This window comes from Delphinapterus leucas, chromosome 7, assembly GCF_059928025.1.
Source record: "Delphinapterus leucas isolate spDelLeu-1000000601 "Yukka" chromosome 7, BTC_Dleu_Yukka2, whole genome shotgun sequence".
Classification (NCBI taxonomy): domain Eukaryota; kingdom Metazoa; phylum Chordata; class Mammalia; order Artiodactyla; family Monodontidae; genus Delphinapterus; species Delphinapterus leucas.
Genome location: NC_143135.1, coordinates 8228130 through 8254990, shown reverse-complemented (window position 1 = coordinate 8254990; position 26861 = coordinate 8228130). Strand labels below are relative to the sequence as shown.

The window sequence follows — 26861 nt, the reverse complement described above, 5'->3', positions numbered from 1 at the left end:
TTGCCTGCCCTCCATCAGGGGTCTGCATGGTGGAGGAGTCCCGGGTGGAGAGGGCCGGCGTGATGGTGGGGCCTGGCTCAGGGCAGGTGGAGGAGCGGGGGCGCCCCAGAGCACCCCAGGTGGTGCCAACCAGGCAGGGGAGGGGCAGTCCTCAAGCCTGTGCTTGGTCCTCCATGCCCAGGCCTAGTGGGGCTCGCCAGGCCACCATTCTCTTCCCACCCCTCCCCTTGGCCTGCTGCCTGTGCCTGCTTTGCACCCCCACTGCTTGGGCCGCGGTGTCTGCATCGCCTTCCTTTTTGCCTTCACCACTTCTCTTTCCCCCGGCACATGTGGGGTCTCGGCCCCCAGGCTGTGAGCTCCTTGGGGGCAGGCCCTCAATAAATGTGAAGTGCTGCTGCCCACCTCTGCTGTCCAGCCAGTGCCTCCACCTGCCTAGCTCACCAAGAGCTCTCGCCAGCCCCTTTAAGCCAAAGCACCTGTCCACACCTGGGCTGCTTCCCTCACCCGCCCCCAGCCAGGGCAGGGACAGTAGGAGCTGCAACAGTAGTGGTCTTTATTAGAATAGAGGCTGCTGAGGGGGCAGGGGGCGGAGGGAAAGAATAGGGTGGCCAAGCCAGGCCCTGCTGCAGGCTTCCGCGACTTCTTAGAGCTGGGAGCGCGGTCCAGTAGGCCCAGACGAGTCTGTGGGCAAAGCCAGTAGGTCAGAGCATGTGGGCTGTGGGCCTCCCCTAGCTTCCCAGGCTTGCCTCCCTGGCTTCCCTGCGTGGGGGTGAGTGGAGCGCGGGGTGAGTGGAGCGCGGGGTGAGCGGGTGTGTTAGTGGGCACGAGGTTAGTGGGCAGCCACACGGAGGGCCAGGCCCTGCTTACCAGTCCTGGTCAGGGTAGGCGGCGCGCTGCCATCACGCTGGAAGGCAGAGGACGGTGAGAACCCGCCCGGGGTGGATGGGGGCGGGGCGGGGGCTGGCCGGGGCGCGCACCACGGGGTACATACCGACAGGGAAGTAGTGGGGGAAGCGTTGCCGGTAGATGTTTTCGTCCTTCTCCAGGAACACGCATATGATGAGCCGGTCCACCTGCGCCAGGGCCTGTTCAGCCTGGGCGGAAACCGCCCACACCCCGGCTCCCCGGTCTTAACACCGCCCTGCCCCAGCAGGTTTGCACCTGCCTCGCGCTTCGGGCGCTCTTCGACCTGAGTTTAGAGCTCAGGCTGCAGAAGGGGCTCATGGTGTGGTGTGCTATTGCCTTCTCGCACTACCCTGCGCCCTGGTTGCCGGGGAGGAAACAGCCCCGAGGAAAGGAGAGGGGACGCAGAGAGCAGTGGCAAGGCCTGAACCCCATGTGCCCAGCACTCTGTACGTGGCTGGTGGGGCTGGTCAGCGGGGCCGGGGTGCGCCCCGCCACCCACCCCCCTCTGGTCCTCTTGGCTGGGCCCAGGCCTCACCTTGTCCTTGTGCTGCTCCAGCCACTCGCGCAACGTGATCAGCACTACCTCGGCCGCCGCCTCGTTGGGGTAGCCTGCGGACCGGGGCCGGTGGGGCGGCAGTGAGTCCCAAGCTCCCACCCGTCCCTCGCCGCTTCGCCTCGGCTCCCACCCACCCCCGTACCGGGCCCCTCCCCCTGGCCCGCCCTCCCGGGCCCCTCCCTGCGTCTGGGCCCACCCGCTGCCCACCCACGCCCTTCCTCCTCTAGACCCCACTCACCAAACACTCCTGTGGAGATACAGGGGAACGCCTAGGGTGGGGGGGGGTGAGAAGAGATTGGGGACCGCGTCACTCTCCGCTCCGCCTCCCGCCAGGCCGTGCCCCGCCCCCGGCTTCACGTCGCCCCCGCCCCCGCCGCCTGGCGCCCCTCACCACCGAGCGGAGCCGGTGCTCCAGCAGCAGGTCGAGGCTGCTCAAGTAGCAGCTGCGGAGCTCGGCAGCCTGGCTGGCGCTGGGCTCTCCGTGGGCGATGGGTCCCACCGTGTGGATGACATCTGTGGGAGGCGACGAGATCAGACCGGCCGGGGGCTCCGTGCGGCCCTCGGCTTTCCCTCCTGCCGGCCTGGGCCCTGGAGCGGACAGGAAACAAGCCCCCTCCTCCCCAAGTTCTGAGGCTCCCCGGGGAAGGGCCCCACCCAGGTCGGCACACAGGTGTACCCTCGAGCCTCAGTTCACGCTTCCACAGACACAGGCAGGCCCACGCTGAGCCCCTCCCCACATCTGTAGGCAGCCGGCTGAGGCAATGGGGCGTTGCCTCCTTAGCTCTTACCCTCCAAGTCCTGGCCCCTCCCCAGCCTCCACGCATCCCCTCCCGCCACCGGCTTCCTGGGGAAGGCGAGGAGGGGCCAGGTCCTGGCACTTCAGAAGTGCCCCGGAGGAGGCCTCCAGCAATTCTGTGGAGGGTGCACCCCTAACCCCCAGTTACAGCACTCACACAGGCGCCCAGTCTGCGCCCCACCGGGGTGGGAGTGTCGGGGACTCACACTTGGCCGGCAGCCGGTAGCCGCAGGTGATCTTGGCCTTGCCGGTCTCGCAGCTCTGAAGGGTCCTGCACTCGTCGGTGAGGAGGGGTCCGGCGGCCCGGTGGATGCAGCCGTCCACTGCAGGGGACGGGGCAGTGAGCCTTGGGGTCCCCCGCCGCACGCCTGAGCCCGTTTTACAGAGAAGGCCGAGGCCCACAGACCGAATACTCCCGATCCCCTGGCTGTGCTGGGACTCACAGGGCACCTCGCCTTTCTCCCGCGGCCTCCAGACACTCCCTCACCCCTCCACCCCCTACCCCCACCCCTGGTCCCACACTTGTTTCACGTCTAGGGAAATCGAGGCGGAGACAGGGGCCAAAGCGGGCCCCGGCGGGAGCCGGCGCAGACCGGCCGGCAGGGGGCGCGCCCGGCCCGCCCTGCTCTTTCCTGGGCTCTCGGCAGGGACGCGGGAGGGGTTGGGGTCTCTCCGGGCCGAGGTGGCTCCGGGAGGCAGGGTCCGGGACAGCAGGAACGGCAGCCCGAGCCGGGCTAGGGGTAAGTCCGCCTTCCCGGCTCCGGCCCGGACGCGCCGCGGGGCCCGCTACCAGTCGCCGCCTCCGCGCCAGGAGCCCAGAGTCCCAAGGTCGACCTCTCAAGGCGAGGCCCCTCGGACCTACTTTACAAACTCTAAGACCCACTTTACAGACGCGGAAACTGAGGCCACCTAGTTACAAGAGGCAGATCCGATCCCGGCCTTGAGCTAGGTCTTCCAGCTCCTTTCCTGCGCCACGCGGGGAAGGTGATCCGGGCCGCGCAGGTGTCTCCGGGAGTGCACCCCAGCTCGTTAACGAGCCGCATCGTTAGTGCATCCGGCTTAATTGGGAACGGGCCTGCGCTTGTTTATCCGAGGGCGGCTCTGGGGCTTCGCTAGCGACCTTGGGGACCTGGACCCCGATAAACAACTTGGGCGCAGGCCTAAGAGACTCTTCTCCTGTCCGACCTCGCTCTCTCCCGCGGCGCCGGGGGACAGGCGGGGTTTGGCCTTGTCCCTCATTGGCCCTGCTGCACCTTGTTAAGCCCTTTTCCCGCTCCCAGATCGTCCACTGCCTCATCTGATAATTAGGCACAGTGACCGCGCCGCCCCCCGCCCCCCCCCCCCCGGCCTCAGGGGAGGCGTTAACATCCTGGCCAGGAGAACATGACCCACCTCTGGCAGGTCCCCAGCTCCGATTGCACCCTAGGCCTGTGTCAGGGGCTTCTTGGACACGGAGCTCAATGCTCTGCAGCAGGAAAGGACTATCATTCCCTCATTTTACAGATGCGCAAACTGAGGCCCTAGCTCCTTCATCACAGCCCCACCCTCAACATCTTGGCACAGGACCAGGGACACCAACTGGACCACCCCCTTTTCTTCTGTTTTCTTTTATGCCCTGTGAGGCCAATTAAACCTAATTTTGCGACTTCACTCAGGGATGGCACCAGGCGATTTCCCAGAGCGTCCCAGGAGTGGGGGTGGGCAGGTGGGGTAGAGGAGTTGGGGGGAACCTGGGGAGGGAATCTGGGACTGGGTCCCCCACCTCCTCCTCTTGGGCAGAGATGAGGATGGCGGCACCCAATGGGAGGGGGCAGAGAGTGGGGCCCTGGGCTGTGTGTCCAAGGTGTGGCACAGTGGGTGTACAGCGTCCACGTGCAGTGTGTCTGTCCCGGGTGGGGGTGCCAGGCGACCCACCCAGCACGGTGTGCCACAGCAGGGGCTGTGGAGCTGCGCAGCCTGGGTTCAGATGCCAGCTCTGCCAGTCACATTTGTGTGACCCAGGGCACTTAACCTCTCTGGACCTCGACTGCCCCATCTGTAAAATGGGATAATAGTAGTACCCACCTCATAGGAGTATTGGAAGGATTAAGTTAATTCCTGTAACGTGCTTAAGGCATGAGTGAAGGCGACGCCAGTGTTGGCTATTACTAGGTCAGTGAGACTGTATGGGCGAGTGCCCAACGTGTATACCAGGGAGCGGGGTGGGAAGTAGCGTCCAGGGCGTACGGGGTTAGCACAGGGACCTGCCGGAGCCGGCTCACCTGGGGACCTCCCAGCCCTGCCCCAGTGGTCTCATCCACTTGCCACCTGGTTGCCTGCCATCTCCCCGTGCTGTCCACCCTGCAGGCAACCTTGGCCCACTGTGGGGGCTGTGTGAAAGTGGCGCTCAGCGAGATCTGTGTTTGAGGGACTTATTGTTTCCTGCAGAAGTGGACAGGCCTGCAGCCAAGCCTTTGGGCTGACCTGGGGGCATGAGGGGGTAGGAGGAGGGAGGAATTGGCGCTGGCAGAGCCCCCGGGCTGGAGTCCCCCGAGCAGCATGCAGAACAGGGCCGGGGCCGTGTGCAGGTGCCCAGGGAGCAGTTCTCCCAAAGCAGAGCTGAGGGACAGGCCTGGGGTTCCACCCCTGCTCACCCTTCCCCCAAGAAGCCAGCGCCCAGACTGGCCCTGGCACTCAGGGTTTCAGCAGCCAGGCCCCCTCCTGCCCCCACTCCCTGTCCACACAGCAGCCTGTGGCTCTCCCATCCCTGAGTGCCAGAGGAGGCCCCCAGCCCAAAGGGCTGCCCCTTCCCATGTCTCCCACCATGACCTGTACCTCCCCTGGCTCTGACCCCCAGGCCCGGTCCCAGCTCTTCCTTGGGCTAAGCTGAGCCCTGGAGACCAGAAGGAGGAGGCTTCCTGGGGTCTCATCCAAAGACAATGTCCTTCCTCCCCACTCCCCACCTGACCCTGGGGCAGCTGGCCCTTGGGTCTGCCTGGTTAGGGGGTGCCCCAGTTCATACCAATTAACCCTCGGTCCCCTCCCTGGTCAGCCACATCCAAAAACCCTCTAAAGCAACTATACTCCAAAAAAAGTTTAAAAAACAAACCCAAAATCCCTCAAAGCTCCAACTTGACCCCCACCTCACTCCGAGTCAGCAGAAAACCTGAGGTCTCTCCTGGGGAGACTGAGCCCACATGGGTGGTAGGGGCTTCCTCAGATGTCCCTCCACTAAGGTCAGGGCTGAACCCTTCCTCTCCTGGACGATGGCCCGAAGGCCACTCTGCCTCCCTCCTCAGCCTCCGCCTCGCTCCTCCACCTTTAAGGTCCTAGGTCTGGCTCCTTAATTTCAGCCTCAACAGCTTCTTTTTTTTTTTTAATAAATTTTTTAAAAATTTACTTATTTTTATCTTTGTCTGCCTTGGGTCTTTGTTGCTGCATGTGGGCTTTTATCTCTAGTTGCAGCGAGTGGGGGCTACTCTTCGTTGTGGTTCACGGGCTTCTCATTGGGTGGCTTCTCTTGTTGCAGAGCATGGGCTCTAGGCCCGTGGCCTTCAGTAGTTGTGGCCCTCGGGCTCGGTAGTTGTGGCTCGCGGGCTCTAGAGCGCAGGCTCAGTAGTTGTGGCACACGGGCTTAGTTGCTCCGTGGCATGTGGGATCTCCCCGGACCAGGGTTTGAACCCATTTCCCCTGCACTGGCAGGCGGATTCTTAACCACTGCGCCACCAGGGAAGTCCCTCAACAGTTTCTTGGTGAGCAAGGCGCTGAGCCATGTACATCCACCGTCTTATTTGGGCCTCACAGCCTGGCTGTGCTATTATTTTTCTTGCTTTAGAGAAGAAGAAATTGAGGCACAGAGAGGGTGAGAGACTTGCCCAAGGTGACACAGCTGGACTGCTCTACTTCCTCCAGGACCATGAAAGGACCTGTCTCTCCGTTCCCATCCTGAGCCTCCCTCCCACCCTGGCTGTCTGTCTACTGTTTGCCCTCCTCACCCAAACACTTTGGGAAGACGTTTTGTCTACGGCTGCTGTCTCCTCACTGCTGGCCCCTGCAGCCTGGCTCCTGTCCCCTCCCCACATCTACATATCCCCCTCCCGACAGAGGGACTGCTTTGGTGACCTTTGGTCTGGGACCCTCCTCTTGCACGACTGTTCAGCTGCACCCACAGGCTGACCACTAACTGTCTCCATCCGATCCAGCAAGGCTGCCTTGGGAGACCTGCTCTCCCCGTCCTCCTGCCTCCCTTATCTCTTCTGTCTGGGGGCCCTGTCTGCCCTCTCTCTGTTCCAGCCCTGACTCTCTGCCCTGGTCCAGGCACATCCCCCAGAGAAGCCAGCCGCCCCTGCTTGGAAGCCCACCCCAGCCTCCTGCCATCGGTGTGGCCTCCACAGCCCTGCACTGAGCCTTCAGGAGCATCAACACAGACTCAGCCCCTGCCTCGCAAGTCCAGGGCCGGGAGGGCGCTGGGAGAGGGCAGGGCCTGGAGCCGGGCCCTCCTCGGAGCCCGTGGAGGTGAAGCAGACAGGCTCCCGTGGGGGCCCCTTGCCAAGGTGCTTAGGGTATTTGACAGCTACTTAGAGTGCTGTAATATTCATGAAGGGAAGATTAGATATTTAAATTTATTCAGCAATGAATGCATCTCAGAGGGGGAGCATTCCTCATGCTAAACAAACAAGCAAGCAGGGGCTAATTAATTATTTACAGGAATACAAGGAGGCCTGTGGCCTGGGGGAGAGGAGGGCAGCTGTGCCCCTGACAGAGGGCAGGAGACCCTGGCTGGCCCTGGGCCTACCCCTCCAACTCCCCCCCATTCCCCTCCACTGTCCTGTGGGTCTGGCCCCCCCGCTCGCCCCCTTCTGGGATTTCTCTTTCCAGAAATCCTGCCCACAAGCTTGCTAGTAGCTTTGGGCCAGTCACTTAACCTCTCTGAGCCTCAGAACTGGCCTCAGAAAGTTTGTGGGGAGGACTGAGGTTTGCTGAGAGGTGGCCTGGCGGGGGGCCGGTGGGGGACTAAAGGCCAGAATGATTAAGCAACTCGTCCAGGATCTCACAGTTACAGGAGAGCAGAGGCTTAGAACTGCTTCCCCAGCCTCCATCTCACAGGAACAGGGACAAAAGCTCGTGGAGGCAAAGCCACTCTCAGCCAGGTGGGGGTTGTGAGGCCTTGCCTGGGCAGCCCCCAGCCCTGCCCTGCGGACTCCTGTGGGTCCCCAGGGCAGCGGAGGGAGAGGATGGGCCTGGGCAGTGCCCTCCCAGGGTGCCAAGTCTCAGAGCCTCTGAAAGGAGCTCGCTGGGGCTGTGTGGGCCACGGCTCCTGGTAGCAGAGCAGACCTGGCCCCGAGAGACCCAAGGCCCCCTCCCCCCGGCTCTCCCACCCCTCCGCCGGGTCACTTCACCTCCCTGCACCTCAGTTTCATCTGTACAAGCTCAGTAACAGCACCTCCCTCTGCATTTGGTGTAAGCGTTCAGTGCGAGGTGGTACCAAAGGGCCCTGCACGTTATCACATGTCGCCCCGTTTTACAGATGGGGAAGACTCCTCTTTCCCTCATGCTCTTGGGGTCCCCTTTGCCCAAGGGATGGGACACACTGCCAGGTGGAAATGTCACCCAGAAAGCCCTGGCAGAGAGAGGGCTGGGGAGGCAGAGGGGTGAGCTTGAGGCCCACGGGGCCAGGGGAGGGGTGCACCTCTCGAGCCTGGGAAGGCACCTGGGTCTGGGCCCTCGGGACCACCTCCCGCTTAGACGTCTCACCCCGCAGGCCCCAGGGGCTGGGCACCCGGCCTGAGAGCCCTCCCTCTCCAGCCACATTGGTGCAGCCAGCAACTGCCGCCCATCCCAGCCACCTGCACAAACGCCGAATGCCAGGGCTGAAAGAGGGCAGAAGCCTGAGCTGCGGCACCCCCAGGCCCCTAACCTGCAGAGGGCAGGCCCAGCCATAAAGCCTGGCCAAGTGGCCCAGCCCAGGGCCTCGGGCCCCCTTCTCTCTGGCCCTTCCTACCCTCTTCATCTCTGGCCTCCGTTTTCCTCCCAGGCCCAGGCCGAGACTTGGGATCCTCAGCCCCACACGATACCCCATTGCCAGAACGGCCTCTGCCTACACGCTCATGGCCACTCATTCAGTCAGCACACCCGTGCCAGCCCCCGCTCTGTGCTAGCCTTGGGCTCAGCCCACTGTGGGGGGCGGGATGCAGAGCCCACCCTCGCCAGGACCCACCCTCAAGGGGCCAAGGCGGGTGGGTGCCCCAGGGAGAAGATGGATGAACGACAGTTCCGCGATGTGATCTGAAATTCATTATGGGGTGAGATCAGCTCCTTAAATGGGGATTTCCAAACATTAGGGCTTCATTACGGACACAACGGCAGCGCCTCATTCATCATGCAAAAATCACTCCCGTTATTAAAAATCCCCCTGGCAGCTGCAGGCAGGGGCTTGGAGGCATCTTGCCCGCTGGGGGCGGGGCACGGGCCCCAGCGCCGGAGCTGGAGTCCTCGCCCTTCTCTCTCCCACCCAGGGAGGGCTGGCTGAGGGGTGGGGGTGGGGAGCACGGTTCAGCTCAAGGGACTTGGTGCCTCAGTTTCCTCATATGCAAAATGGAGATGCTAACGGTACGTGTGTCCCATAGTGCTATGACGGGGGTGAGATTCCGCAGGGAGAGCCCAGCAAGGCCCTGGCAACCAGGCAGGGGGCACTCCATACGCCTGGCAGCTGTTAGCACCTTATCCTTCTCCTCAGCTGGGGCCTTTACTTGGGGGACCATGTCACTCCCCTGCTCATGAAACCTCCCATGGCTCCCACAAGTCCACGAAATAAAATCATCAACGCTGAGCAAGGTTGGGGCTCCCTCCAGCCTCCGCCTTAGATGACATCCGGCCTCCGCATGCCTCCCCCACCATCCTCGACACAGGCATTGGGCAGTGGGGAGGTGGACCCGCCAGGCGCCAGGCCCTGGGCGAGGGAGGCGAAGTGCGGCTCTAATATCACCGCGGTGAAACAGCAGAAGGAAACACACTCCAGAGCAAGAGGAGAGGGAAGGGAGCTGGGCAGGCATGGGTGCGGTTCAGGGTTGGGGAGGTGCCTCTGAGGTGGCATCTGAGCAAAGCCCTTGAGTGATGAGAAGAAAGGCTTTGGGGAGGTCAGGGGAGGAGGGGTCCAGGCAGAGGGCTCAGCAGGGCAACAGGGGGAGAGGTGGGAGGGCAGGGCTGCATCCGCAGGAACCATCGCAGTGGGAAGGTGCCAGTGGGGCAGGAGCGTGGTCTGAGACGGCCCCTGGGGCCCTTTGCTGTGCCCTTGTCCAGGAATGCCCTTCCCCTCTCTGCCGCAGCACGGCCCCCTGCCCCAGACAACTTCTGGCCACACCCGCCCCATGCACCCACCCGCCGCAGCCTGGCACGGAGCCGTGCTCAGGACTGGCTGGTCAGGCCCACACCGCCTGCCCTGGAGAGGGCCACGGGGGCTCCCTGTCTGCCTGCTGTGCTAGGCCCCAGCTAATCGGGGCAGAGCCGGGAAGCAATCACAGATCAGCGGCGCTGGGCGATGGAGATAGTGCCAGGTGGAGGTGCGCGGGATGGCAAGTGAGCTGGGCAGAAGTGGAGGCCTGGATCCTGAGGGTGAGTGAGCAGGAGAGAGCGAGAGGTGGGGAGAGTGCACGTGCCGGAGGAGCCGTGTGGAGGAGTGAGACAGAGATGGAGCGAGAGTGAGATGGCAAGAGACAGACCGAGTGGGGGCGAGGGAGACTCAGACGGAGACAGAGAGAGGAAAGAGGGTGCCCCCCCCACCAGACTCGTGGGTCCCTGTGTGGAGAGAGGAGAGGCTGGGCCCCGGGGGGCAGGTTCTGCCTGAGCCATGTGCCTGCATGGTGGGTGGGGGAGGAATGCACACAGATACCTGGGCTGGGGAGAGGCGCCCCTGGGCATGGCCGGGCCACCAACAGGTCCCCACTGAGCACCTACTGTTTTCCAGGAGGTGACAGACAGACGCCCTGTGCATGCCCCTTAGTGGGGGAGCCTGATGGGGAGCAGTTGGTACTTAATCACACAAACAAGAGTCTGGTTTTCAAGGGTGACAGAATACTGGCCCAAGAGGAGCAGTGTCTGCTGTGTCCCAGCACTGAGGACAGTGCCAGGAACGTGGCAGGCCCCTCAGTAAATAGAGCAGTGTGTGGGCGTGTGTGTGTGTGTGTGTGTGTGTGTGTGTGTGTGTATGTTGGGGGGCTGCTGGTGGGAGGGGCTGCCCTGACATGGAGATAACTAGGTGGGAAGGTGTGGTGGGCGGGCACAGGAGCAGCATGTGCAAAGGCCCTGTGCCAGGAGAGGGCTATGCCGGGAGCGAGCCGCCTCTGGCTTCTCCCTGGTGTGAGATGCCTGGGACCCTGCAGTGTAAGGGACACACACATGGACTTGCAGTGTGGGCATAGGGAGGAGGGCGTGCAGAGCCGATAAGCAGGAGGGCAGGGTGGCTGTGCCCTCACAGACCTGCAGGTTTGGGTGGGCCCACTGACCTCCGGAAGGGAGGGTCCTTGGCAGTGGCTGTGTGTGGACGGGGCTCCATCCTGCCCTGCCCCTGCCAGGGACCTGCCTGACCCCAGCCGCCCACCCCTCGGGCTGGCCCTCGGGGCTCTGGACAGGCGGGAGCAGAGATGGCCGCTGCAAGCAGAGGAAGGCGGCCCTGAATTAATCTGTCACTAAAGCTTGGCCGTGGCAGGCGCAGTCATGATTTAGATGAATAATTGAAACGCTCTGATACATTTATTATCCCTTTAGTGCGAAAGTGGCAGAGAAAGACGAGGGGTAATTGAAAAAGAGTGCACAAATCTCCACCAGAAGGCTGGCTCCTTATCGCCGAGTAAACATTTCAGTCCCAATAAACAGGAGAGACACGCGTCAGGGCCCTGTCGATTCCCAGCCTGATTTAGGGCCCGCCTCCCTTCCTACCATACAATAGGAGAGTGTTTGTTCACAAAAATTTTTTATCGAGCCAGTAAAAGGCTCTCCAGGAAGGAGGCGGGAGCAGGAGTGGGCCTGGCAGTCCCCAGGCCTGAGGGTCTGGCTAGGTAGCTGCCCCAGCCCTGTCAGGTCTCCCCACTGCAGACACTGGGCTCTCTACCTGGTGGGCCTCTCCATCCCTCTGTACCCGACGAACTCCTATGCAGTCTTCGGGGCCCAAGTCAAATGCCCCCTCTGTTGGGAAGACTTCTACCAAAATGGATCTCTTTGAGGGCAGGGTCAAGTCCTGAGTCCCAGGGTTTGACACAGGTGTCCGTCCCGGCTCCATATACACACACACTCAGAAAGAGTGCTGGGAAGGAATGGGGAGTGGGGGGCCTTCACTGTGTTATCAGACCACCTACCTTGGCCTCAGGGCCTGGTGGGTGCCCAACCCCAGTGAGGCAGGCCCAGGGGCCCTGGACCCTTTGGGTTAAGTCCTTTTGGCCCCAGCGGCCCCTGGGGGTTCCCACTGAAGTTTAGGGTGACAGAAGACTCCCCTACATACTTGCTGTAAACACTGTGGTTCCCTGCACCAAAGCCCTGCAGGCCAGCCTCAGCCCCCCCCTTTAAGAGCTCCTTTCTGAACTGATAGCTGCCCTCCCCCAACAGGATTGTATGAGAACCCCGGGGCAGGCTGTTAGTCCCCAGCTCCTAGGGCACACCCAGCACACAGGGGTACAACTAACCACCCCATAAAGGCTGATCTAGGGGCTTGGAATCCCCTGAACCCTGTTCCTGGGGAGAGTATGTTCTAGTGGGGAGAAAGGCAGTAAAAATAAGCATGAAACACAAGCATGTTGAAAGGGCGTCCATGCTCCGGGGACAGGCACAGGGCAGGGTAGAGGATCAGCACGGAGGGCCGGGCTGGCTGGGGGAGTTTTCAACAGAGTGGCCAGGGCAGGCTGAACGGGACCAGTGCTTGTTAAAGGCATGGGTGGTTGCTGGATAGGTAAATGGGTGGTGATGGGAAGTTGGGGGTGGGTAGAGGCCTGAACCCCTGCAGGGCTGGACTTGGGAGAAGAGGGCACCTGGGAGGACCAGGGTCTGTCCGGGCAGAGTTAGATGGGGACCCAGACCCCCCAGTCCCAGGCTGCCCCCGCCTGTGTCCTCCCTCCTGGCAGGTCAGGGCGTTAAGGCTGGATGGGCCAGGGGGCGGTAGAGGGTACAGGTGGCAGATGTGAGAGCAGAGGACATCCCGGGGGCCCGGCGCCTGTTTCCATTCCCATCCCAGGTGGGCGCCAGGCCCCCACAAGCCCCAGCCTCTCCCTATCCCCTGTCCCCTCCCTGCCACCTCCGCCTGGTTCCGATCACATTAGCAGAGTGGCAGCCCCCGTGAGCACTGGCGGCGGCTCCATAAATCTCAGCTGGCATTAAAAGGCTGGACTCCGGGCCCACTTCCTCCTGGGTCCTGGCCCACCCCATCCATCTCTGCGTCGGTCAGGCTGCACTTGGGGCCTGCTCCAGCCTCCTCTCACCCTCAGTGCTGCAGGAAAGGGAGCTAGGGGGACGCCACTGGGCCTCGCCCTCAATCTGGCCAGAGCAGCTGTCCTTTGACCTCCCAGGGTGAGGTCACCAGGCCATCAATGAGCCACTCCCTGCCCTGCCTGAAGCCTCAGTGGCTCCCATTGCCCTCGTCATCAAGTCCTTTGCTTGACGTGTAAGGCCGTCCCTGCCTTTGCCTGTAGTTCATTTATTCATTTATCAACCATTTATTGAGCACCGGCTGTATGCACCAGCCCCAGTCCTAAGTGCTGGAGATACAGTCATGCCTTCTGGAGCTATCGTTCTCAGTGGGGAGACAGACAATAAACAATGAACATAATCAACAAGTAAATTACATAGCACATTAGGAGAGAGGTGCTTGGAGGAAAATAAAAACTAGAGCAGTGTGAGAGGCCTGGGGAGGTGGGGCAGGGGCAGGGAGCTGCAATTTCCAGGGGTCAGAGTGGGCCTCACCGAGTAGATGGCACGCAAGTAAACACTTGTAGGAGGTGAAGGGAGCAGCCACACGGCTCTCTGCGGAAGAGCATTCGGGGCAGAGGGAAGAGCCAGTGCAAAGGCCCTGAGGCAGGAGCGGGCCAGGTCTGTTCCAGGAACTGCAGGGAGGTCAGCGTGGCTGACACAGAGTGGAGAGGGCCAGGCGGTCTGACAGGTGCCTGGAGATCCCGTGGGCCGTAGGAAGGAGGTGAGGTGAGAGCCCTGGCAGAATTTTGAGCAGAAGAAGGGTGATGACCTGACTTAGGACTTACAAGTCCCACACCTTTCTGTGATCCTTTGTCTTCCTAACTGAACGGCTAAAAATCCAGCTCCTCACGTGGTCTCTGAGGCCCCTGAGTCCTCTCCCATCTCCCCTCCTCCTGGCTGGGCTCCGACCACTCCAGTCCTCGGAGTCTCCCCGAATGCCCCACGCTCTCCCTCACTCCAGGCTTCACCTGTGCTGTTCCCTCTGCCCAGCACACCCTTCCCACTGCTCTTCACCAGCTGCCTTCTACCCATCCCTTGGGTCCCAGTGGAGGCGCCACCTCCTGCAGGAGCCTCCCTGGTCCCCAAGCCTGGACACTGAGCCTGTACTCCTCACTCCGCCCCCAGCCCCCCTATTGCACAGACCACCCTGTGTCGTGCTGGTGCTCCTGTCTGCACTGCGAGCTTGAGGAAGCAGGGACCAGGCTCCTCTGGTGCCCGGCAGATGTGTCCAGGCACTTGGCTCAGAAGAGGGTCCTAGACCCCCAGTCCCCAGTGAATCCACCTCATTCTGTGAGGCCGCCAGGGTAGCTGTGACCTCCACAGGGAAGCTGGAGGAGAAGCAGGGGAGGGAGGGAGGGAGGGAGGGAAAGCATCTCTAAACACAAACAGGCTCCCTGCCCCCCCCCCCCCCATCCCGCATCCTGGCCGGTCATCAACAGCTCTTAACGCCGCTCTTATTTATTCCTGACCTTCGAGGCCCCTTTTATTTTTCCCCTTTTAAAACCTGGCCTGGGCCCCGCCACCACTGCCGTAAGCACACCCTGGGATTTATCCGACGGCGCATTAACCCCTGACCCTAGCTCACCAATCGTACTGCTGCCTGCACAGACCGCGGGCAGCCCCGCCAGCTGGGGGGTGAGGGGCTGGGGCCGAGCGGCTGGTGTGGCCAGCCCGGCACGGGCTGGCCGGGCACCGGGGCCATAGGGACTGTTGCCCCGCCCCCCCCTGCCGGCACCTGCTGACCTTGCCCTGCGTCCCTGGGGGCAGGGCCCACGCTGACTTCCAACGCCCTGCCCACCTGGCCTGCCGGAACCCCTGCCTCCTGGTGGTCTTTGACAACAGTGAACACACATGCATTCTCGTGGGCTTAACTGTTGGCGGAGCTCCCCCTGACTCGATGAGAACTTGTCCTGACGGCAGAGCCGCCCTGCGAGGTTGCAGGGCAGAGCAGAGACGCTAATTTTGCCCTCACAGTTGGCGAAACTGAGGCCAAAGGGGCACAGGGCTGGCCGAGGGCCTGTGGGCGTCAGGGGCAGGGCTGCGCTTTCCCCACCACACCTGTGCCCGGCCCCACAACGACCCGGTCCCAGGCCCAGGCCCAGTCCCTTTGAAACCTCAGGGGGCCCTCCAGCCCCCAGTTACAGACCAGGAGGCCTCTGCTCAGAGGGTCGGGACCTACCCCAGTCACCCAGTGCTGAAGCAGCCGGGCCTGCCAGCCAGGTGTCCGGCTTCATCCACAGTGAGGACGAGGCCGGGCAAGGCCGATGGGGTGGGAGGCGGTAAAGAAGGGCAGAGATGGAGAAATGGGAACAGCGCACCATGGGGACGAGGGGAACGCTGCGGGGAAGGCGCATGGCAGCCAGCTGGGCTCCGCGGGTGAAGGGGCCGGGAGGAGAGAAGCAGACCCCCAGACAACCCCCAGGCCGCAGGAAGGATGTACTCACCACCGCCGCCTCCGAGCAGGGAGCTGTTGGCTGCAAGAGAGAAAGACGAAGGCGGTCAGTCGGGGAGAGGTTGGTGGGGCACGCAGCTGCGCGGAGGGGGCGACGGGGGGCTGCCAGCCAGGCCTGAGGGCCAGCCCGGGTCCCTGGGCACAGGGTCCCTGAAGCAGGGGCAGATAACCAGGAGGCGGAAGGGGCTGGGACTTCCTCTTCCGCTGAGGCTCCCAATGGGCCTGGGGTTGGTACTGCGGTGGGATTGGGAGGCACCAGGGTCGGGTCCGCTCACTCCGGAAGCAGCTGCACGTGCGATCTAGAGTGGCAGACGACCCTTGGCCGCACGTATCCTTCATTCACTCGTTCTTTCTTCCTTTTTTTTTTTTTTTTGGCTGCACAGTGCAGCATGCGGGATCTAAGTTCCCCGACCAGGGATCGAACCCGCATCCCCTGCATTGGGAGCACTGAGTCTTAACCACTGGACTGCCAGGGAAGTCCCTCACTCATTCTTTCTTCCCACAGGGTCTCCCGAGCCCCTCTGTGCCAGGCCTGGTGCAGAGATGTGGAGCTCACAGACTGTGGGAGACACAGCTGCAGCCACTGGGAGCAAACTGCATCGCTGCAGCCATGGAAAGTGCCCCCGGGGAATGAGGATTATGAACTAGGGCTGGGAGCCTCATGGACGACAGCACTCATGTGCGAGGTCAGGACCCCACCCAGGGCAGCGCAGGAAGGGCCCAGGGCACTGGGACTGGAACCGGACTGGAACAGATGGGTGACTTGTGAAGGTCAAGGAAGAGAGAGGGCTCCTCAGCTGCACCGGCCCCTGGTGCCCCGCACCCTCGACCAGAGCTGGACCGCCAGCTGCCGCGGCTGCCCCGTCCGTCTCGCTCTGCCTGGCCAGCTGCCCTCTCCAGCCCCCCCACGGGGCCGACGCAGGGGCAAAGTGAGGCTGGCAGCCTCTCCATCAGAATGTGGGGGCTGTGCGGGTCAGCGCCCCCTCCCAGCCTGGGCTCCAGCTTCCGGCCACACAGCCGCCTTGTGTGAAGCACTGATGCTAATGAGTGCAAGTGATGGGCGAGACAGGGCAGGTGCGTTCCCCAGGCCCAGGTGTCGCCCGGTGGGGAGATGGGTCAGCTGTGCCTCAGCCCCTCTGGCCCCAGGGGTCCTGGCTCCCAGGCGGGGCCTTCAGCTCCGACACCGCTGTGGCATCCCTCCCTGCCTTCTCAGGTCCTGTTGCAGCCCCTCTGTAAGAGGGGGACACGGAAAAGAGCCCAGGCCAGGAATGGGGGCCATTTCCAAGCTGGCCCGGCCGTGGGCCCCGGGGTGCTCTGCGGAAGCTGTGGACGCTGCTAAGCGGTGTCAGGTGGCTCTGAGTGGCTGGTCTCCCAGAGCTGACAGCTCTTCGCTTGGGGAATAATTAATTCCACAGCCTGAAAACCCAGGGCTGCAACTTGCCACGTTACTTGCAAGATTAATACAAGCAGCTAATTAAGATGGAGAGGTGAGGAGCGGCTAGGCGCTCCCAGAGCAGTGCTGGGGGGCCGCGGGGAATGTGGGCGGAGGCGGGCTGCGCAGGCAGGGGAGGCAGCCAGAGCTGGAGCCCCGGGGGAGAGCGCGAGCAGGAGGTGGACCACGCGGGACACCCAGCAGACGTGGCAGGCCGCTGGGGGCTGGGCACGTTGCCAATGACCGAGCGAGGCTGTTTGCTGGGCACAGACTGACCCCATTTACTGTCATAACAAAGCCACAAGGGCAGTGCCATCGCTCCCACTTTACAGGTAAGAAAACCAAAGCTCAGAGGTTGAGCTGCGCGGCAGCAGGATTGGAACGGGGTCTGTCTGACTCCAAAGCCAAGCCACAAAGCAGGCCAACCTCGAAGCAGACTGCTGAGGGACTGTTGGAGGGAGGCTTCCCCTGCCCCCCTCCCCCCCGCCCCCCAGGGCTGGGGCCTGCCTCCTCCACATCAGGCAGAGCACACAGTAGGCCCCTTGGATGCACTCTTGACCCTCCTCCCACCCCAGCAGGTTGGCTGCAAAGATGAGGGGTCGGACGTCTGGAGAGCTCTGCCCTGGAGCCAGCGCGGGAGACCCAGGCATCTTAGGTCGTTGCGGGTCCAGCTCCCGGCCCCCTTGGCTCCCACAGCAGTCCTGGCGGCTGTCGGAAGCTGCCCTCCACGGCCCTTCCCTGCCTCCCCCCGTCACCTCTCTCTCTTAATTAACACCGGCCGCAAATGAGCCGGCTCCCGCTGGTGGAGAGCTCAGTGTCAAACGCACTGGCAGCGAGCCTCAAAGGGGCGGGAGGGGAGGGGCTCCGACCTGCTGTTTTGCAGGTCCCTTTGGAAGGAGATGCCAACAGCCACCTGCCCTGCACCCCCTAAACCCCACCGAGTGTGGCCCTGCCCGGGTGAGGGGACTGGGGTGGATTGGCCCGATGTCTCATCCAGGGGCTGAGGAGGGAGGTGAGCCTGGGGCAGAGGCTGAGCTGGGGGAAGGGGGGACCAGGTAGCCAGGTGGCATTACCTGCCACAGGTGGGAGAGGGAGGTGTGGCCCAGCACTGGGGGCTCAGACTCAAGCTGCATGGAGGACCTGGTCACCAGCCTGTCCCCAGGTTCAGCAGGTATCCCAGGAGGCCGGTCTGCAGTGTCCCCTTCCCCGAGTCCACCATGCCCGGCAGCCCCCTGGTGGGGCTCAGGGGGAAGGGCTGCAATCTGGTGGTCTAGAGCCCGTTCTCCTGCTCCTCTTTCCCTTAGGCCCTTGTCTGGCCCTCTCCCCAGGGGCCTGGACACCTGGTCGCATGGTGCCCCCATAGGGCTTCCCGAGGCACTCACAGTTGGGAGGATGGCCTGGAGGCTTGGGGGGAACACGGAAAATGGGGAGCAGTACCAAAGATACCACAGGCAGTCCCCTGGGTGTACCGCCCAGCCTCCCATCCAAAGCAGGGCAGTTTCAGGCCTTCCTGCTCCCCAGCCCAGGCTGGCCCTTCCCACCTCACCTCACCCGCACGCTCCTCCCCTTTCTGCCCCCGCCGCCCCCATGCTCCCCTCAGTTTGGTTTGAGGCTCTAAATCACAACTGGTCATTAGTCTATTTTTCCAATGAGGAAACTGAGGCTCACGGCGTGACTGGTGAGGGGAGGAAAGGGGTTTGAACCAGGATGGCTGGTTGTCACACCCATTTTCTTTCTTTTTTTTTTTTTTTGTGGTACGCGGGCCTCTCACTGTTGTGGGCTCTCCCGTTGCGGAGCACAGGCTCCAGACGCGCAGGCTCAGCGGCCATGGCTCACAGGCCCAGCCGCTCTGCAGCATGTGGGATCTTCCTGGACCGGGGCACGAACCCGCGTCCCCTGCGTCGGCAGGCGGACTCTCAACCACTGCGCCACCAGGGAAGCCCCACACCCATTTTCTTAACCCCTGCACCCTCCCTCTGTCGGAAAGGGCCTCCTTGCTGAGGCGGGGTGATGGGCGAGCAAGATGTGGACTATCACTGGACCTCAGGTCCAAACCAGAGTCTGTAACACAGCCCCACCCAAAGGACCCAAACCTGCCCCAGCAAAGCAGGGTCATCAAGCTTGTGAGGGGGGACCCATGCCTGGCCCTAGGGTTTGAGCGGGGCTTGTGGCGGGCATAGGCTCCTGGGCCAGAGTGTGCGCCTCCGGGGCTGTGAGATGCCTGGTCCGACGCCTGCCATCTGAGTTGGCTTGTCGGCCCCCATGCAGGGCGAGGTGGTCCAGCCCTGCCGCGGCCCCTGCCCATGGACGTGCCTGTGCCGTGCTCTGTTGGACACGATTAACTGGCTAGGAGCCTCAGTGCTGCGCCTGTGACCTTGGGGTGGAAATGAGGTGCACCCCAGTCACTGCCAAATCCTCTGTCCGCTGACAGCGGCCCACCAGGCCAGGGGCTGGGGCTGGGGTGTGCTGAGGGGCATTGCTTCCCGCCTCTCACACACTCTGCCAGCCCTTCCCTGCCCCCGCACTGCTGCTCATGCAGTGCAGTCCTCCGACCCCCATTTCTCCTTTGCCTACTCTGCACCTTTTCAGGCCTGGGGCACCTGGGGGGGGAAGCCCCTCCCCCGACTCCCAGCACCTGTTGTCCTGTGGGTGGGGGAGAGCCGCTTCCCAGTTTGTGCCCCAGCTCCCGGCCCAGTTCAGGGGCTGGAATGTGGCCACTGCCTGGTGAAAGGGAGAGGGCCAGACCCGGGGTGCTTGGCCACTGTCACTTCAGGGGACCCAGCGGCCCCTCTGTCACTCTCTGCACAAAACATTTTAATTGGGGGCTTCCCTGGTGGCGCAGCGGTTAAGAATCCGCCTGCCGACGCAGGGGACACGGGTTCGAGCCCTGGTCCGGGAAGATCCCACACGCCATGGAGCAACTAAGCCCCTGCGCCACAACTACTGAGCCTGCTCTCTAGAGCCCACCAGCCACAACTACTGAGCCCACGTGCCACAACTACTGAAGCCCATACACCCTAGAGCCCGTGCTCCGCAACCAGAGAAGCCACCACAATGAGAAGCCCGTGCACTGCAATGAAGACCCAACGCAGCCATAAATAAATAAATAAATAAATAAAGATAAATAAGTACTAGGGGGACTTCCCTGGTGGTGCAGTGGATAAGAATCCGCCTGCCAATGCAGGGGACACTGGTTCAAGCCCTGTTCCAGGAAGATCCCACATGCTGTGGAGCAACTAAGCCCCTGCACCACAACTACTGAGCCTGCTCTCTAGAGCCCACCAGCCACAACTACTGAGCCCACCTGCCACAACTACTGAAGCCCGCGCGCCTAAAGCCCATGCTCTGCAACAAGAGAAGCCACCGCAATGAGAAGCCCGCGCACTGCAATGAAGAGTAGCCCTGCTAACTGCAACTAGAGAAAGCCCGCGTGCAGCAATGAAGACCCAACGCAGCCAAAACTAAATGAATAAATTAAAAAAAATTTGTTTAAAAAAAATAAGTACTAGGGATGTAATATACAACATGATAAAAAAAAACATTTTACTTGGGTGCCAACTGTGTGCCAGGGGCCACCAAGGGTACCCAAGTTGAGTCAAGGAGAATGTGTAAATGTCCAGGTGAGGAAGGTACCAGAGCTGGAGCAGCCTGGAGTCTGGGGGCTTCACAGAGGAGGCAGCAGCACACCTTGGAGGGAAGGAAGGACATGCAGGGAAATAAGTCTGAGCGTTTCCCTGGTCGGGGGGCCACAGGGGTGCCTATGCTGGGGAAGGACAAGGTCAGCTTTGCCTGACTCTCCACAGGCCCAGGGAGGATCAAAGGGGCCAGAATGTGGTTGAACCAGGGCAGCAGCAGAACAGGGATGGAGGGAGGGGGAGGCGAGGGGAGAGGGCGGAGGGGAGGGGGACACACAGATACGTCTTCCTCTTCTTTTCTTTTGGAGCCACACCCTCGCAGCATGCTGGATCTTAGTTCCCGACCAGGGATCAAACCCAGGCCGTTGGCTGTGAGAGCGCTGAGTCCTAACGACTGGACTGCCGGGGAATTCCCTCCTCTTGCTTTTCTGGTTGCTCCCACTGCACGCCCCCTCCTGCCCTGCCAGGCAGCACCTAAACAGAAGAGTAGCCCCCACTTTGAGGGCCCAGGCAGGGAGTAGGTAGGCATGTACCTGGGGCCCATAATACTTTTAGGGACCACGAAAACGTAATTTCTTTTATTTATTTCTTTTTATGTATGCATGTATTTTTGTGCTTTTTATTTTATTTTTTATATTTATTTATTTATTTGGTTGTGCCAGGTCTTAGTTGCGGCAGGTGGGCTCCTTAGTTGCGGCTCGCCCACTCCTTTGTTGCGGCACATGGACTCCTTAGTTGAGGCATGTGAACTCATAGTTGCGGCATGTGGACTTCTTAGTTGCAGCATGCAAACTCTTAGTTGCAGCACACATGTGGGATCTAGTTCCTTGACCAGGGATTGCACCTCGGCCCCCTGAATGGGGAGCGTGGAGTCTTAACCACTGTGCCACCAGGGAAGTCCCTAATTTCTTTTAAAATCAGAAGAAAAAGTGAACTTCTAGGTTGAAAACAAAAGTTACATATAATTTTAAGTATATATCAAATATATAATATATATAAAATGTTAAGAAATTTGTCTTTATGCCAACAAAGTCATACAATTAACTTTTATTTTTGTAGAGGAAGGGCCCACAGTGGCAGAAGGGCCTGGGCCTGGGCCAGGTAAGCCCTGTACTTGCATGAGCTCATTTAATCCTGACCTTGTGTGGAAGACACTATTACTAACCCATTTTACAGATGAGAGAGCCGAGCCATGGAGAAGGATCTTCTCACTATGCAAATATGAACATCTCCTATGTTACTCCCAGCTTCCTGGTTAAAGGTCCAAAGCCCCCTTTTGCTCTCAGGATAAAGAACAAGCTGCTCCCATACCCCAGGCCCAGGGCCCTGCTGACTCATCACCTTATCTCTGTCCTCTCTCCCCCCCATCTATCCCTCAGCCACACTCCAGGTCCTCAGACTTGCCCCATTTCCTCCGGCCCCAGGGCCTTTGCATGGGCTTGTCCCCTGCCTGGAGGAGACCCTCACCATCTCCGGCCCTGAGAGCCGGCAGTGTCTGGAGCTGGTCTCCCGCTACACCCTACCACGGGCCATGAATCACTGCCTCCAGCATCCTCACCTCCCAGCTGAGCGTCTACTTTGCTACCCTACCCCCCCCAAGCCCTGAGTGTCTCGTCCACAGCGCGTCCCCAGCGCCCAGCACAGAGCCCAGTACACAGCAGGCACCCACTAACAATACACCGAACAAACCTGACAGGTTACGATTGTGCCCAGAGTCACTCAGCCAGGCCACATGGGGTCCCCTGGCTCTGAAGGAGAGGCTCTCATCCACCACACCTCACAGAAGAGCCCACCCGGGGGGGCCCTAAGAGGCAGGATCTGGGGTGGGGGCCATGCAGGTGACAGGACTGGTTCAAGGGCAGTGACAGGAGGTGTTGTAGGAGCTGCCTAGGCTTCTCCCTGGCAGGGATTAACTCCTCCAGCCCGGGTGGGGGAGTGCCAAGGAGGGGGCAGTGGGCCATGTGGGCCACCACAGAGGAGACTCGGTGACCCGAGGAAAGCGCTGAGCAGGTTACTGGGCCAGGGAGAAGCTGGGTGAGCGGGCACAGCAGTGACTGTGCAGAGGCACAACCCCTGCGGGTGTTTCCGGAGGCTGCGGCTGCCATGTGGCCTCATCCTGGCCTCCAAGGCCTGAGAGGCTGCCGGCCAGGCTTGGGGTGGGGGGACTGCTCCCCCAAATCACACAGTCCCTCTCCCTAGCCCCTTTCCTCCACCCTCCCCTGTAAGGCCAGATCTCAGCTTTCTATCATTTGACAAAGGCGCATCCAACCCCTGTATGTGCCAGGCTCTGGGACACAGACCAGCAAGGCCCTGCTGGCACAGATCTCATCATCAGGCAGGGAGACAGTCCAGAAACAGCCAGATAAACTTGAACAAGAATTACCATTAGCACCAGAGGTTGTGAAGTGGATAGAAGGGAGGAGAGAGTGGCAAGCAGGTGGGTAGGGGCTCACCTAGAAGGAGTCGAGGACCCGCTGAAAAGGAAGCTATTTGTGAGGAGCACAGGCCAGGCAGGGGCTGGCCTGTGCAAAGGCCCTAAGGCAGGAGCCCGCCTGGTGGGTTTGAAGCACAGCCAGGAGCCACTGTGGCTGAGGCAGAGTGAGTCGGGGAGAGAAGCAGGAGAGAAGGTCAGAGGGCAAAGGGGGCAGGAGGGGGACCAGGGGGCTACTGCACTTTCCAGGTGATCCCTTCCCAGACCTCCTCCTTGGTTCTCCCCCAGTGTCTGTGCATCCCCAAACAGCCCCTACCATTCCACTGCACCTGCCCCATTCCTGGCCCGCCTCTGCCTGGCCGAGCCCCCACTGCTCCCCTGTGTCCCAGAGTCTAGCACAGCGCCCGGCACCTATGAGGTGACGACTGACTGACGGCCCGCGCGATGGAATGGAATGGTGGCCCCAGCCCCACGGGGGGTTTGGGGGAGTGGGCTTTGTTTCCATGAAGTCCTCACCGTTTCCTCCCCGAGTTCCCACAGGCCTGCAGTGGGTGTCCACATTACTTGAGGGCGAGCCGTTTAAAACATGTTTTAGATTAGAAACATCCCACAGATGGAATAAAATGTGAAATGTGCTTAATTTCTGAAGAGAAAACAAGAGGCTTCAAAGGCATCTCAAGCTGCAAGAGCAGTTGCTGTGTTTGACAAGCTCTGTCCCCCAGGCCAAGGTCACTGTCCTGTGAGGTGAGGCTGCCTGGTGGAAAGTGTGAGGCTTAACTAGACATTCCCCAGGCTTGGGGGGCCCTCATAGGGGGCAAGGCTATCAGACCTCTGCTGATCAGCTCAACATGTGTATAGCTCAACATGTGTATACATGTGTACACACACCCCTTCCCGCCCTGTTTACAGATGGGGAAACTGAGGCCCAGAGAGGCAAAGTGACTTGCCCAAGGCCACAGCCCTTATCGGAGGAGCCAATGTCCTCGTGCTTTGCAAGGTCTGGTCCTGTAACCCTCAGCTGTGACCTTGGGCCAGCTGCTCCACTCCCTGGGGCCTGAGTTTCCTCATCTGTGGGGTGGGGAGGTCAGTTAAGTGAAGGCCTTTGGGGCATGGATGATAAAGTTTAAAATGCCTCTAAAACTGTTACGGCAGGGCTTCCCTGGTGGCACAGTGGTTGAGAGTCCGCCTGCCGATGCAGGGGACGCGGGTTCGTGCCCCGGTCCGGGAAGATCCCACATGCCGCGGAGCGGCCGGGCCCGTGAGCCATGGCCGCTAAGCCTGCGCGTCCGGAGCCTGTGCTCCGCAGCGGTAGAGGCCACAGCAGTGAGAGGCCCACGTACCGCAAAAAATACCAAAAAACCAAAAAAACTGTTACGGCGTCATAGAGCTTCGTGATGGCATTGGGTGCAGGAGCTGGGGTCCCCAGCTCTTCCCAGTCAGCCAGGGAGAAGGGTGAGATCAGCCTGCTGACAGGCTGCATTAATAATAATAACAACAGTAATGATGACAGCAGCTTCTTCTCATCAAGGTTTGTTGACCAGCCTCCTAGGGAGAGCCATGGGGACCTTACCGGATGCACCGCTCCATTTTACAGATGGGGAGACTGAGGCTCAGATAAGCGCCTGGCCCGAGGCCACACAGTGAGGGTGGTGGAGAGAGAATTTCAATCCCATTGATCTGACTCTGTAGCCTGGACCACTCAGCATCCTGCTTAGCCAGATTTGGCTTTTTTGCCTCCAGGACCGAGCTCCTCACTCCATCTTCTCTGAGCAGAGCCCTGAGATTCTCCAAATCTGTTGGGAGTTGTACCCAGCTGGGCTCCCTCTTCCAGAGTCTCCCCCTCAGCCTCCTCCTTCCCACTGGCCCTGTGCCAGGCCCCCCTTCCTCTGCTCTCCTGAACCTCAGATAGGCCTCCCTCACTCCTGCCCCTTCACGCACGTCCATTCTGGTTCTGCAGTCCCCTCCCTGGTCTACCTCGGGCATCCCACCCCCATGCCTCTCCCTACAAAAGCTGCCCAGTCAGCCATCTAAGCTCAAAGCAGGTGACTTGGCTGCGGTTCCTGCTGGCCTAGGCCCCTCCTTTGTCCCCTCCTGCCTGGGTTCCTTGGGCTCTGCCCCTGGAGACCCAGCCTCCCAGCTGGTGGTCCCCAAGCTGGACCCCAAACTCTTGGATCCCATTCTCCAAGCCCCCTGGACACCTTCCACATATTGGTATTTTGTTTTGCAAGAAATTCATGTTCATTGCCCCAAATTGTATAATATACATAAAAAGCAAAGGAAAAGTGAGTCACCCATTAGCTCATTGCACAGATTTGGCTAGCCCCCGTTCACATTTTCCTGGAGGAACTTTTAGACTTTAAACAAAAACAAAAAATAGTTAATAACACATTTATCGAGCAAGTTCTTTGTGCCAGGCATTGGGCCAAGTATTTTCAGTGGATTCTTTCATTTTACCCTTCCCTCCCTGGAGAGCCTAATGACAGGTACTATTATTTTTCTCACTTTACAGATGAGGAAGTAGAGGCTCAGACAGGTTGCATGACTTGCTCAAGGGAGCCAGGCTTCGAATCAGGCCGTCCGATTTCTGAGGCAGTGCTGAGTCTGCAGTGCTGTGGGACCCTGGCTGCTGCCTGGGCCTCCCCTCCCCCAGGAGCCAGGGGTCCCAGCGCTCAGCGTCCCACCATTAGCATAACCACAAACATCCCTGAAACCCAATTACCAAGAGATGACTTGGGCCCCAGCCAGCCGGGCGGGCAGAGTCTCCAGCCACGCAGGAACGAGGGGCTGGGGCCCAAGGGAGCCCTGGTGGGTGGAAAAGTGGACGACGAGGGCCCTTCTGGGGGAGGGGCCTGGAGAGGCTGCTTGTCCACTGCTCCTGGGGCGGTGTGGGTGTGTCCTGCAGGTAGCCTTGACCCCCTGCTCAGCCCCAGCTGGAGAGGCCCCCTGACCACTAAGGAAGGGTCACAGGTTCCTCTACCCCCAGCTTGCTGGGTGATCCCAGGCAGCCCCTTGCCCTCTCTGAGCTTCAGTTTTCTTCCTGAAAGGAGAGAACCGGGGCTAATGGAGCACAAAATAAATGACGGCCTGGGAGGAGGAAAGACTGCAGGTTCTGAACAGCAGGGCAGGTCTGGGGCTGCATTTCTAACTTCCCCATGAGGTCCAGCCACCGTCTCCTCCCACCTGGGCAGCTCCTCTGCTGGCCCTCACCTTCCACTCTGTCCTCTTCAGCAACCAGGGTTCCTTTGCTACTGAACACACACACACACACACACACACACACACACACACACACACACACACACGGCCCCTTGACCCACCAACAGCCCAACAAATAAAATGTCATAGAAGAGGTGAAGTCCTCCCCTCCCTTTCCCTCCCCTCCCCCACAGAGGAACCCACCACCCTGAATCAGGCACGTATTTTCTTTAGAGTTTTACTATGTATACCCCTCAACAGGCTATTACCCAGGTATTCGTGTTTTAATTTTTTGTGTGTGTATTTATTTAATTAATTTATTTATTTTTGACTGCGCTGGGTCTTCGTTGCTGCACGCGGGCTTTCTCTAGTTGCGGTGAGAGCGGGGTGACTCTTTGTTGCGGTGCGCGGGCTTCTCATTGCGGTGGTTTCTCTTGTGGTGGAGCAGGGGCTCTAGACGTGCGGGCTTTAGTAGTTGTGGCACACGGGCTCAGTTGCTCCGAGGCATGTGGGATCTTCCCGGACCAGGGCTCGAACCTGTGTCTCCTGCCTTTGGCAGGTGGACTCTCAACTGTGCCACCGGGGAAGCCCATCGTGTCTTAGTTTTATATAAAGTGGAACTCCCGGGATTGGCTGCTACCCTTGGCGGTGGGGCTTGGGAGGCTTATCCCGGCAGGCCCAGGCTGCTCTGGTCCGTCTGCTTTCACCGCTATGTAATATTCCAGGCTGGGACTGTCCCACACTCTTCCACCCGTCCTCCCACTGACCACCAGTCAAGTGTGCCCAGTTTTGTCTCTTGCAAACCCAGCTGCAGCAGCGTCTTGCGTGCGGCCCGTGAACCCACGTGCTGGAATCTCTTATACGCCTGGCGGTGAGACTGCTGGTTGTGGTATTTGCACACCTTTAACTCTACTAGTTATTGCCAAATTGTTCTCCAAAGTGGCTGTTCAGATGATCGTTCTAAAATATAAATTAAATCATGTCACTTCCCTGCCTAAAACTCTCAAATAGCTTCCTATAACACTTA

At 60.6% G+C, this 26861-nt stretch overlaps 1 protein-coding gene across 3 annotated transcripts in view; it reads right to left on the bottom strand.

The window, feature by feature from the left end:
* Positions 1 to 536: 536 nt before the first annotated feature.
* MACROD1 (mono-ADP ribosylhydrolase 1) overlaps positions 537 to 26861 on the bottom strand; it is a 152656-nt gene continuing 126331 nt past the window's right edge. The window contains exons 4-11 of one of the 3 annotated variants that reach the window (XM_022591669.3): positions 15134 to 15163; positions 2465 to 2581; positions 1854 to 1975; positions 1701 to 1731; positions 1442 to 1515; positions 992 to 1073; positions 868 to 904; positions 537 to 681 (exon numbers count right to left, since the gene is read on the bottom strand). In XM_022591669.3, coding sequence (XP_022447377.1) covers positions 900 to 904; positions 992 to 1073; positions 1442 to 1515; positions 1701 to 1731; positions 1854 to 1975; positions 2465 to 2581; positions 15134 to 15163 — 461 coding nt within the window. In that variant the 3' untranslated portion in view covers positions 537 to 681; positions 868 to 899. The remainder of the gene's footprint in view (positions 682 to 867; positions 905 to 991; positions 1074 to 1441; positions 1516 to 1700; positions 1732 to 1853; positions 1976 to 2464; positions 2582 to 15133; positions 15164 to 26861) is intronic. The other 2 variants (XM_022591668.3, XM_030763747.2) reach the window with 2 other exon arrangements.